At 36.5% G+C, this 13,700-nt stretch overlaps 1 protein-coding gene across 1 annotated transcript; it reads left to right on the top strand.

The window, feature by feature from the left end:
• The first annotated feature begins 5,745 nt into the window (after positions 1-5,745).
• LOC133532488 (zinc finger protein OZF-like) lies at positions 5,746-10,351 on the top strand. Its single transcript, XM_061871192.1, has 3 exons — positions 5,746-6,046; positions 8,153-8,322; positions 9,035-10,351. Exons 2-3 carry the CDS (start codon positions 8,154-8,156, stop codon positions 10,345-10,347), a joined length of 1,482 nt encoding a protein of 493 aa, XP_061727176.1. The 5' UTR covers positions 5,746-6,046; position 8,153; the 3' UTR covers positions 10,348-10,351.
• Positions 10,352-13,700: the final 3,349 nt, after the last annotated feature.

Genomic DNA, 13,700 nt, shown 5'->3' on the forward strand with positions numbered 1-13,700 from the left:
TATGCCCTTAAGGATTGAAGTTTAGGCATAACGCGACATAGGCACAATCCGTTTTAGGCAGACGGAGAACAAAGGATTCGAAAGTAGTATATTTTACATGTCAGATATTGTTAAAGATGTTCTGGTATTTCGTGAAACGGAAAACAAGTTGGCCCTTAAGGGTTCCTAAAATTCAAGGGTCGAAGTAACAAAACAAGACGAAAGTCGTGCTCCTTGTGAGTATTGTATTTATTGGAAAGGTCTCGGTGGACCGGCGCAGCATCCGCGTGGAATCGATGTCTTAACTTGCACAATTCGGCTGGAGGAACTTCAGAGTAAAAATAAACTGCACTTCATTTGCTACACACACGGGTCTTTTATTATCATAATAAATACACCGTTTGCTCGTCAGGATTCGCTTAATATAATTAAATATAAATATATCTAACACAAGAGTACTCGGGAGAACAGACATTCGGGAAGAGAGAGTAGAGAGCAAAAAAGAACGGATACGGAACTATGTATCAAATGACATTAGCTGTCACTGTCATGCATTGCGTTTTGTTATATGCTTAGATATATTCAATAGTATTCGTTGCACCCCACTGACTAAAGTCAATAATGAAGCTGTTTTGCACTCCAACAAAACAGCTATTATGTGTGTGGAGAAAACACAACATTTGATTGAAGAAGCTATTCGAGTTTTATGCCATAAATTATGAAAATGCCTCTTACCGTAGTATTTCTTCGATGATTTTGTTACCTTAAACGTCCCAGCAGTGTTGACCGCGTGAAAAAACACCTCTTGATAAGCACGCCGTCATCCTACTAATTTCATAGTCTTGTCAATCACCAGCAAGAAGCTTGCTGCAATGTTGTGTTTTCTCCACACACATAATAGCTGTTTTGTTGGAGTGCAAAACAGCTTCATTATATGTGTTTCCGAAAACACAACATTTGATTGAAGACCTGTTTGTTCTCTGCTGGTGACAAAATGGGAACTTAAATGCTATGTGATCAGTCTTAATAAAACAATTGTATCTAATCACACCTTTTATATATATGTAATCACCCTGTATACTCAGTAGCAATAGCCCTTTAAATATAGAGATTACATTGTTATGTTTGCACAACATTATTATTTTCATTATAACATGGTTATGTTATATTATATTTTATTATAATATTATATTTTTAACAGAATATTTTTATTACTAATTTCAATAGTACTTTTTATTTCTTTATTCGAACAGTTGAGATCGAAGTAAAAATTAAAAACAAAACTTCTAATTCACTAGATGTTAGTGTTCATTAACTATTTATGAGAATAAGGTACAATGATTACAATCATATTAAATAATCAATTGAATAATAATTAAATTTCTAGTATAACCTTTATACTTCTAGAAATTGTTTTGCCAAATGGTCTACTTGGGTAGCTGTATTTGTCTTTTCCACTACCCGGCAATAATGTTTCTTAAAAGTTGCCGCACTCCTCCAGTTACCTCTTTTTAATATTTCTTCTATAGGTTGTTGTTCCGAGTAGCTTCTAGAGGCTACTGCTGCTCTAATGCTACCTGGAGGGGCGTTAATGTCTATTTCTTTAAAAATTGTTCTTATCCATCCTGCTATCTGAGTCCTGGTAGCAGATTTTACTTTCCCTGTAATTGATATAAAGAGACTATTGATATCTGTATTTTCAGATAGTCTCCTATTCAGGGTTACATTGATAAGTTCTTTTACATGTTTTACTGGGCATAGTCTCAAGTCTGAATGTTGTTTCAATAGCCATCCTGATTGCCTTGCGTTGGCGTTATCTGTTTTTGACCCAAATTTTGGCCATAGAATCAGGCTCTTATCCAATTTTTCTATTAGATTCTCTTCTGCTATATTTAGTAGTGTAAGGTCATGTACTCTTCGACCAGAAGCTAGTAACAAGATGATTGCAGTTCTTCTTGATACTTCAAAAAGTGTTCCTGAATTAGGAGTTTCTTTGAGCCAATTGAATATTATTTCTGTGTCCCAAATTTTTTCTTTTCTCTCTATAGGTCTCATGATTGATATGGCTTTTAGCACTTGTTGTACAAAGAAGTTTTTTGTCAATTCTTCTGCTGCTGAGTAAGTTATAATTGCTGATTTATGCAGCAGTATGGTTCTGTAAGCCAAATGATCTTCAAGATGGAGTTTAGCAAGGAATCTAGCTAGGTCATTTCCCTTAGGTGATTTAGGGTCTATATTATTTAGTCTGCACCATGTAGTCCATCTATTGATTGGAGCTTTGTAAGTTGTCAGGGTCGAGTCTCTCCAGCTCTTTCTGAGGAGTTGTCTCTCTGATGCAGACCAGTGAGCGACCTGGTCAGCCCACCCCCAATTTTCCATGCTTGGAGTTTTATGTTGTTCACCTGGGTCGGCGATCTGCCTGTTGTCAAGTCGATTAGGTTGCTGTGTAAGTTTTCCAGCACATATGGTTCTGTCAAGGCTCGTGCCTGTAGGTCTGCTAGCCAGAAACACTGAGTCCACATTGGAGCTAACACAATGAACGTGCCCTTTGCTGTATTCAGATGTTGGAGGACTCTTGGAATTAGGTTTGGTGGTGGAAATACCCAGGCCAATTTGTAATTCCAACTCCGACTGAATGCGTCGCAGAAAGCTGCGGACCCATCGCGCGAGTCCCAGGTTACGTACTGCGCTACGACTTTCGCTCTTTCCGACGCGAACAGGTCGATGTCGGGCACACCCCACCTTTAATATATGGATGGAATATGGCTTCCGCAGCCTGGGGCAACAGGTGCCATTCCGGCACTGGTTTGTTCCTTGATAAGCGGTCGGCTATGCCGTTGTACCTTCCCGGAAGGTATGCCGCTGATAGTGTTATATTCAGATGTTCGGCTAGCACTAGAAGGTTTGATGTCAGTTCCAGTAAGGTTAGGGACCTTGTCCCTCCTTCGTTCCTGATATGTGCTACTAGAGTTCGGTTGTCGGACTGGACTAATATGTGTGTATTTTTCAGGATCTGACTTTTCCTTTTTATTGCTCCATATACAGCATATAGTTCCTTCATGTTGGAGTGCCATGTCTTTTGGTGATTTGTCCAATGTCCTGTTAAGTAGTAGTCGTTGAGATGAGCTCCCCAGCCCGCATCCGCTGCGTCTGTTGTCAAAAAGTGTGTTACCTCTTTTTTGAACATTGTTGTTGAGCTGCTCTCTATGGCGTCTAGCCACCAGATTAATTCTTTCTTTGCAGGGGTTGGAACCCTTTTCTTTGTTTTGGATTTTTTGTTGAATTTTCTCAAGAATCTCTGCATCTGGCGACAGTGTAGACGACCTAGCGGCGTCGTTATACTGGCAAAGTTTAGGAGGCCAAGTAAACTCTGTGCTCCTCTTAGAGTAATTTTTCCTGACTTTAATGTTTTCTGTAATATATCTTTTGTTTTCTTGATTTTTTCTTGTGGCAAAGCTAAGGTTCCTTCCTGAGTTTTCCAGACTAGTCCCAAATATTCTATTGTTTGGCTGGGCATTAGAACTGATTTCTTGAAATTTATTTGCCAACCCAGTTCTTTTAAAATCTGTAAGACTTGTGTTATCTGGGTTGCTAACAGACCTTTGTTTTGGTTGGCAATTAAAAAATCGTCCAGGTATACAATTGTCCTTATGCCTTTTGCTCGTAGAATTTCTGCTATCCAGTTTGACACTGTTGCAAAGGTCCGTGGGGCTGAGCACAGGCCGAACGGCAGTGCCTTTAGTTGCAGAACTTGATTGTTGTAACAGATCCTGAGGAAACGACGGTGGCTTACAGCAATTGGAAGATGAAAGTATGCTTGTGACAAGTCTATTTTTGTCATCCAGTCGTTTTTCTGCAGGAATTTGGAGATGTCTATGGGAGATATCAACTGGAAGTGTTTTGTTGTTATGAACCGATTGAGGCCTCTTAGGTCGAATATTGGTCTCATGCCTCCGTCTGATTTCTTTCTTAAAAACATTTTTGACATAAATCCTCTGTCCAGTGATGGAGGTATCTCCAGGATATCCTGAGCTTTCAGGTCCTCTATAATCATGGTCATTGTTGGTGATGTTTTGGTTGTGTATTTTTCTATCAAATTCTTGGTAAATTGTATCAGCGGAGGTTTTTGGGTGAATGGTATTCGCCCCTTTGTTATTATATTCATAATTACTGGATTGGCACCTAGTTGTTTCCATATGTGAGCTTTGTGCATTAAACAGCCTCCCCTGAATGTCTCTGTATTGGTATAGTCATTTATTTTTATTAGATTCAACAGATCCATTTTTCTTGCTTCTGAAAATTTTCCTTTTCCGAAAAGTATTCTGGTCCATTGTTTTATTTTTATTCTCTTTCCCAGAATTTTTATGAGAATACCGGTTAGGTTTTTTGGAATGTTCTCCTTTGTATTGTTTCTCTTTTAAATATGTGGGCTTGTTAAGCCAAGTTTGGAGCCCTCCTAGTGATTGGGTCACTGGCAGTAGTTTTTCTTTGTCAAATAGATGTTCTGTACTAGGTGGAATGTTTCTTAAGGTAGCTTTCAGATTGCTGTTCTGCATTTCTTTGAGAATTCTTTCTCTTCTTATTTCAATGCATTCTCCCCGTTTTCCACAGATTATTTGCATTATTTTTTCTGAACATTTTTGGACAGGTGAGCCAGGTCCCAGGAGTGTCATCATTTTCTCAAATAATGAATAAGAGTTTAGCTCTGGATTTCTTTCTGACCAGTTTAATATTTCCTGTAGACCTTGTTGTAACAGTTCTCTGTGCTCTAAATTTGCATTAGTTAGGCCCGCCAAAAGGTTCTCAGTTCCTGCCAAATAATCTTTGGTTGTTCCAAAGTGGAGTAGTTCTTCATTTATTTTCAGGTTTTCAAAGCCTGGGGTGGCTAAAAATTCATGCAAAGTTTTCTTATATCTCATTCCCTTCCAACCTTGGGTATTAAAATGTTGTAATTCTTTTAATTCTTCTTGTCTCTCCTCCTTTGCTGGCGCTATTATCTTTTTCTCATCAAAGTCTGTGTTCAGTGTACCTAGGTTTATTTTGTTTGAACCCGGTTTAACTAAATATTGGTTTGAGGAACTCGTTCCTGGTCCACTAGATGCTAAATTGTCCGATGCAGCCGGAGCTGTTTTGTCGTTAGTCATATTTGTCAAATATTGAGGCAGTTGTGACAAGTAACCTGATAAATACGTCATTTGCTTTTCCAAAGCCTCAAAGCGACGGTCTGAACTAAATTTTCTACGCTTATTAGGTGGAAGCGATGTAGAGTCCTCTTCGCCTTCCGAAGACGAGCGAGAACTCTCATTCTGACCATCGAAATAATTCGAATTCTGTCGGACCGACCGTTCCTCGTCCGAGGCAACGATCAAAATTTCTACGTCCGACTGGTCAGAAACCTCGCTCTTACCTCGATTTTCAGTTGCATCTTCGTTCATCTCTCTTGAGAAAGTCGACACAACACTTTTTAATCACTTTTACTTAAGTATTTGAAAATTTCTAATCGGAAATTAAAATTCTCGTCATTCAATATGGCGTAACTCAAATGCTATGAAATTAGTAGGATGACGGCGTGCTTATCAAGAGGTGTTTTTTCACGCGGTCAACACTGCTGGGACGTTTAAGGTAACAAAATCATCGAAGAAATACTACGGTAAGAGGCATTTTCATAATTTATGGCATAAAACTCGAATAGCTTCTTCAATCAAATGTTGTGTTTTCGGAAACACATATAATATATGCCAATGATAAATCAAAGCGAAATCTTGATCAAATCGAAGACAAATTGTCACATCTATAGAGCCCTTTCTTACTGTCAGTGTCACAATAGACAATAGTGCTGTCACTTGAAACTTGTATTTCTTTTTTTATTTATATGGTTCCTTTTCTTGTCCTGTGATCTTATCAATCCGGTTTGGGTGGATACTTTCTTTTTATTAAAATTCAATACTATCTTTCTAATACGCATAAGTATTTACAAATCGGAACATATCACTACTTGAAAGTCCAGGAAGTCATTTCAATTTGTAAAAAAAGAGCGTCTATGTGAAATATTACAAGCTGTGTCAAGGTACGTAAACAGTTATTATTTATTTTTATCCATAGGCACTCCCACCAGCCAACCCCAAGTCACACAACTATTTATAGATAAATCATAGTCACTATTTTTATCTTCTTCAGCTGTCTGAACTAGGGTGACCAGATGTCCCGTATTTTTCGAAACCAATACGGGACCGTGTATTGTCCCGTAATTTTGTGATTCAATGGCATTGGATGATAAAAATACCTATTTTGATTATTTGGAAAATTGGTAATTTTACTGTTTTATATAAAAAAAGTTTTTAAATATTAAGATTATAAATTGTAATCGAGTACTTTATTAATCTGTAGATTAATATTTAATTGAACTTAAATCTAGTAACTAAAAATGCCATACAATAAATAAATAATTAAGGCTATAAATGAAAAAAAAAATGGTTGTGTTTTACAATATTTTTTTATTTTTTCATTACCAATTGATTATGCCAAATTATTGTAGTAAAAAGTCCCGTATTATCAAAGCAGTTCTCCCATTAAACCAGAAATTAGATCTGGTCACCCTAGTCTTTTCAACTTACTTTTTCGGTTTTGGAACTTGAACCCTGAAGCTACATATTCACTGTAAATAATTTTATTTATAAGCCAACTTAATCATAATAATGGCTTATAGAATAAACAAGATTAAAAAAAAATTGTTTATAAACAGTGTTTGGAGATAGTTTCCCAGAAAATGTATGATGATCAATACAAAACATTGTTTATAAACCTTAATGAATATGTGGCTTGAATTAACAATTGAAGAAAGCAGGAGGCTGCTATCTGGTCCAACCAATATCTTTGGCTATTCAGGGTGGCAATGCAGCTAGCATATTTGGAACAACAGCCAGGCAAGGAACAGTTCGGGGCTTAATTGTTAGAATAGCATGTTTTTTTTTTATGTAGCATGTTGTGAATACTATTTTTGTGTGTAGTCAAGTCAATATATTCTTCATTCAAATAGGCCTAGCAACAAGCACTTTAATCTAAATATCAGAGCAATTTATTGATGCAGTTATTATTGTTCTCAAAGAACATTGAATTATTATAGATATAGCAAACTTAATAATAAGAATTTCACTAAAGGATTGTCAAACACCCAAATAAATCTAAATGAATGAATAGAATTATCAATTTCATCATTATTAACATAACAATAAATAAATCATTCTTTACAATCACACTTAATCCCACAGTGTTTCATCATTCATGTAGTCTTGTGTGCTATAACAGGCTTTAGAGATAAGCTTACGTTTTACATAATTTTTAAATTTACTAACAGACAATTCAGTTATAATATTAGGAAGTTTATTGTAAAATCTTAAACAATTACCCATGAATGATTATAATTTTATGGAGCCTAGTGAAAGGCACTGCAAGCTTATGCTTATTTCTAGTATTAATATGATGTATTTCACAGTTTTTCTTAAAACTTGCAATGTTTTTATGTACATACAGAATATTCTCATAAATATATTGACAGTGCACTGTCATTATGTTAATGTCCTATGTAAAAACTATGACAAAGCCTGCGTTGTGGACCTATATTATAAAAATCCGATAAACATCACAGCCCCTGTGAGCACTTCTCCTTCCTTAGACAAACCTTATTTTGTGAAACCGAAATTGCATTGGTCTTAGCAAATTTTGACTTGTGGTTGGGGTTACAGATATGTCGGCGGCCTATCGAAAATTTAGGCTGATCACGATATTCCTAGGCATATCAAGAGTCATGTGAAACATTGTCCCGTTCCCTGATTTGACAGAGCCCCGCTATGTGGGGCTCCTATTTCTGTAGATCGGGCACATGAACAGCATGAGTATTATAATGAATGAATATTCCAAACTTCATTAATTAATTCTAAGAGCAGCCCACAAGGGCTCAAGGGCTCTATTATGCATTAATTAAATAAAATATTAAGTAAATAAAACATTTATAATCGCCTATTTTGGTGACTTTGAGACCTCTTGTGGACTTTTGAAATACACAGTTTATTTCTCAAGCCAATTATTTTATTTTTCATATCAAATTTATTCAATATATACCAATTCCTATGCTCTGGACCAAGCCTTTAATTTTAACATTATACTACTTTTACAGAATGTCAAATATGTCATTGGATATAACGATAGTAAAAGAAGAACCTGCGGATGAAAGCGAGAGCAAGGAAGCCATCCAGGCAAACTTATATGAAGATCATGTTATCAAGAGGGAGGTCGTTGTTGGCCCTGAGGTTTTTCAGAAGCCTGATGTGGCATGTGCACGAAAAGGTACTTACATTTTCAGTATCTGAATAAACAAAAGTTTAACCCTTTGAACGCCAAGAGCCACTAAAGTGTTCGTGTAGTGTCGTGCCTACCACGCCAACGACCACTAAAGAGGTCATGGCAGACGCTGTCAAAGCAATTTTACTGTTGACAGATAAGATTTAAATTCGGTTCTCACTAGTTGAGATGTAGGCGTGTATGCCATATTTTAATACGAGAGAGAAAGCGTTCAAAAGGTTAAAAAGAGTAATCTGAGTAGGAATTTCTTTCGTATAGACTGGATATGTGTAATGTTGATAATGTTACTTATTTACAACACTTTATGCGATTTTTTGAGGCACTGTATGATTTTGAATTGAATCTTAAGCTGTAGTGATTTATAAACTACCATCATTAAGTTCCATTATGCTTAACCCTTTTCCAGGCTGCACTAATCTACAAGGTTTTCCAAAAAAATCCAAATTATTCCATTTAATCCAGCTTTGACGATTCATTTGAAGACGAGTAACATTTCCTGAAAGTGTAATCTAATTTGAACCTTAAATCGGAATGCTAAAGCTGAAATTCTAATGACGCGTATGTGGTCGATAAATCGTACTATGCCTGGAAAATGGTTAAAAACAACATACAATACCATACAAATGCAAATTTTTATTGCAAACCTCACTTACAAACATATACATAGTAAGTTTCTTAACAATCATTTATTTTGCAGCTAAAGCAAATGTCACAAAATGTGAAGAAAATATTAAAAATGGGCACATACACACCAAAATCAAGGTGGAAAAACAGGAAGAAATAGCAGAGAATGGTACTCAAGATAACTCATTGACCATTGATGATGATTTAAAATCTAAGTTAAATAAATCCGAAAATAATGATAGTCCCGAAACGTCTAATGTAGTAAAACCTAAAAGTAAAACCTTGTCAGGAGAAGAAAAACATTTCACATGCAAAAAGTGTAAATCTATGTTTTCTAGCAAATTGCTTCTCTTGAAGCATAGGAAGTCAAAACACGGCTATGCATATTTCAGATGTAAGAAATGTAAATACGTCGCTGGTCGCAAAGCACATTTTGAAAACCATTTGCGTACACATACTAGAGAAAAACCATTCAAATGTCACCTGTGTGAGTATAAGTGCAGCAGGAAAGATGCTTTAATGGTACATGAAAAGATACACGATGAAAAGAGACAGAAACGTTATCAATGCGTACAATGCAGTTTCAGAACTGACACTAAAGTAAGCATAGCTCGCCACGAAATGGTTCACAGTGGAGAAAAACCATTTAAGTGTCGCCACTGTTCATACGCCTGTAGGGGCAAGGTTGACTTGCGAAGACATGAGGGAACACATAGGCCTGAGAATTCATTCAAATGTGGAATATGCGATTATTCATGTACGCGAAAAAGTGACTTAGGTCGACACAAAAGATCACATGCACCAAGACCATTCAATTGTACAGAATGCACATTTAAATGTAGTCGAAAAAAGGTATGGTTGCGCCATCAACAAATGCATATCCAAAATACTTTTCAATGCAACGACTGCAACTTCATATGCAGAATGAAAAGCCGGTTTCTCTTGCATCTAATAGAGCACCGTAGTGAAAAACCATATAAATGCAATCAGTGTCAAAATGAATATAAATATAGAAGCAGCTTAAGAATACATAAAATGATACACACTGGTGAAAAGCCTTTCAAATGTAACCAGTGTAGCTACAGGTGCAGCCTACATTACAATTTACTGAAACACAAAATGAGACACAATGGCCCGAAACCATACACATGCGATGAATGCGGTTTCAAATGCCGCTTACGAGGTGGTCTTAAACGTCACCTAATGATTCATACTGGCGAAAGACCGTTTAAGTGTAAGTCCTGTGATTACAGGTGTAGAGATATCCAATCTTTACGGATACACGAGAGAATACACAGTAATGAGAAACCATACAAATGCGACATTTGTGAGTATTCGTGTCGTTGTAGGAGTAATTTGACTAAACATATGAAGACTTGGCACTAAAAGCCAGTACACCTAGTACACTAATTATTGGTCAGTGGCAAAAGTAAACGAATAGTTTTGTAGCTCGGTGCTTAAACACTTAGGTAGACTTGTTTCAAATTATATACTTGAACTTGTGTAAATAATATTTTTGAATTCATGAAAACGTACTGATACTAATAATGTGGTGATTTATTATGGCAACCCGGCATTTTTTGTTATCAATGAATAAAGGTTACTATATATATTATTTTTAAATTATTGTTTTATTATTTATGTTACTCTAGAAGGGAACATCAGACAGCCCATCAGAGAATAAATTTTGGGGGTTCCCCATACTTAGAACTGAAACTCAAAAAAATCTTTTTTCATCAAATCCATACGTGTGGGGTATCACGCGGTCAATAATAGTTTCCTTGGCACTCTTAATATATTTTTATTGAAATAGGTATAAGGGTGCCTTTCGACCAGAGATGTGTTATGCTATGTTTTCATACATGTGAAACGCAGCTCCAGCTTCAACTACGTTTCAAATGTATGAAAACATAGAATAGCACATCTCTGGTCGAAAGGCACCCTAAAGCATATGGTGAGATGGCTGTTTATTCCTATATACCCTATTTTTCTTTCCCTAATTAAGTTTTTTTTTGTTTTTATGGAGGATAGGCAGACGTTTGACTAAGATCACACCTGATGGTAACTAATGATGCTGTCTACGGTGATATAACTATTTACTCTAGCCTTCAAGAGATCCAGATTGTACTCGTGAGGAAACACAGACTCAGGCTGGGAATTCCACTCCTTGGCAGTTCGCATAAGGAATTTTGAAGCGAAACGCTTCGTGCGTATTTGTGGAATACCTACCATGAAGCGATGCCGAAGAGTCGATTATCTGGTAGTCTGATGGTGAAATGGGGATGGAGGAATAAGGTTGTGTAGTTCCTCGGCACACTCCGAAATGTGTCCTGTAAAAGATCGTTAGTGCCGACTAATCGATCATTTTTGCCGACTAGTCACCGACTACAAATCAGGCCGGATAGTCCGCTTTCCCGACTAGTCGGCTAATAGTTATCTATTGAATTGAATTCTAAAGCTAGATAATTTGAATTAGCAAATAATTTATTTTTCTCAAACTTGCAATGAAATATTGACATGACTTGTAAAAAACTTAAGTAAGTCACCTGTTGTATGTAGTTGTGACGTGTTCGAATAGACAATACATGTTTAAAAGACACACACAAACAAAACAAATGTCTATTCGAACACGTCACAACTACATACAATAGGTGACTTAAGTTTTTTACCTATAATTCAAATTAGGTCCGGAAACTCCGGAAATACTACATATCAGGTGCGATGAGTGAAGATGATATGTAAAGGAATTTCATACAGCCTTACACACCTAGGCCTGTAAGGCAACCATCTTTTGTTTTTAAACGTCAAATTGATGATGATACGTCTTGGCATACAACCATAAAAAAACCTACAAGCGAAATTCTGCCATTATGCTTTTTTTCTTTTTTATTTCATGCAGAAATCTTTATAGGGCTGTATCTCCTAAACCGTGCGTCGTAGCGAAAAATTAATCGAATTTTCGTTCCCCTTTTGATAACCTCAAATAAAGCACTAAGAAGAGAACAAAAGAAAAAAAAGAAAAAAAAAAGCGTAATGTGCGTCGTAGCGCCAAAATAATTTAATTACAAAATAATTAAAACGTGAAACAATCATCAATATCATCATCATCCTATTTTGTATAAGCATTCTTTATGTACAATAACCTAAGGACACCCCATCAGGCCTCTTGCCATCATCCCTGATAATGCCAGGCGGCTCAAGAAGAGCAGGCACATTGATGGTGGCAAGAGACCGACGGATTATGCCATTAAGCGACGCACGTCTTGAATAACAACCTGCACTTTTTTGGCAAGATTATCCATGGTGTCGCAGTCCTATTTTTATTATTATTTCATTGCAAGTTTGAGAAAAGCACTATACAAATCTCGGTGAGAAACGGGGTTGCCGGCCGCTTCGTTACGCAGCCTCTATAGTAATGTACTATTTATAATCAATGATGAAATAGCGAAAAATGTTTGTCTGCTTGTCTTGTGCCAATACCTACTGAAAACTATTGTTTTTTTAAGTAGGTACATACGAGCTGCAAAAGCCTGAAATAAATGATTATTTAATTTAATTTTATAAAGGCGCCCTTCACACTTTAAGTTCGGGCGAAGCTTTAGGGTTCTTAAATTTAATCATAGATATTTTTACTTCATAACTTATTTGTCTTTTTATAATATTGTTAATCATTATGTAAATAAATTTATTTGTTCCTGTAAAGAATATAAAATTGTGAAACCGTACCAATTTTACGTGGAAGTAACTCGTAACGTTCACTGGAGCCGTAGTGACCGTAACACAAAAGAACACAAAGATTAATTCTGCGAGATTAACACAGAGCGAGCGTAGACGCGCTCGGGCGAGGAAAACTCTCGCGCCGCCTCGGCCGAGGCACGTCTACACTGGCCGGTTTGTGCGTGAGGAAATTGCCTCGCACGTACGTGCTCGCTCGCTCGCTCTGCGTGGACCGGCCTAATCACATATACTAATCTATTAATTCTGCCAAAGGAAATCTTTTGTCCAGAGAACGCCTTATTTGACCTTTTTATTTTCTGCAGCTACGTCTGTCTCCTTAAATAAGTTTTTGGCAAAAATTTCATTTTTGGGACAAGCTTTCTGAAGACATTGATCTCGGAATTGACCTATTATGAATAGTATTTACTGAAGACGTTTACTGGATTGAACTTACTGAAAAGAAAAATTCCTACTTATGACAAGGCAGTATGGCTTAGAGCTTTAGCCTGTCCTAATGGACGAAGAAAAAAAAATGGTACAAGCTTTTATCGCTGACTGTACCTTTCCACAGGCAACTAATACTCATCGAGACTATTCTAAAAACCCCAAACACAATTAGGTTCAATTTTATCACAGAGTTCCTGTGGCTACCTCCTGTATCCATCATCAGATCAGCTCGATGATAATATTGCATTATCACCCGACTTACATATGTAGTAAATTTTCAGCTTCATTGGAAACCGGGAAGTGGGTCAAATTTAACTTGCAAGATTTTATTACAGACAGACAACGGGACGGGTGAAACTAAATAAAAGCTTGTAAAAAACAGATTTAAATAAGGGAAGTTTAGGAAAACATGGCGTAGTGCCTTAATTAAAATACATAAAAATTAAAATTAGATATTTATTTAACTATGAACATTGCCAGCTCGTAGGTAACCCTCTTTAGAGGAACTCATTTTAAAAACCTATTTTATAATTAAACTAGGTCTTAAATATATACAAATATGAAAAACTCTACAG

Source organism: Cydia pomonella, chromosome 27, assembly GCF_033807575.1.
Source record: "Cydia pomonella isolate Wapato2018A chromosome 27, ilCydPomo1, whole genome shotgun sequence".
Classification (NCBI taxonomy): domain Eukaryota; kingdom Metazoa; phylum Arthropoda; class Insecta; order Lepidoptera; family Tortricidae; genus Cydia; species Cydia pomonella.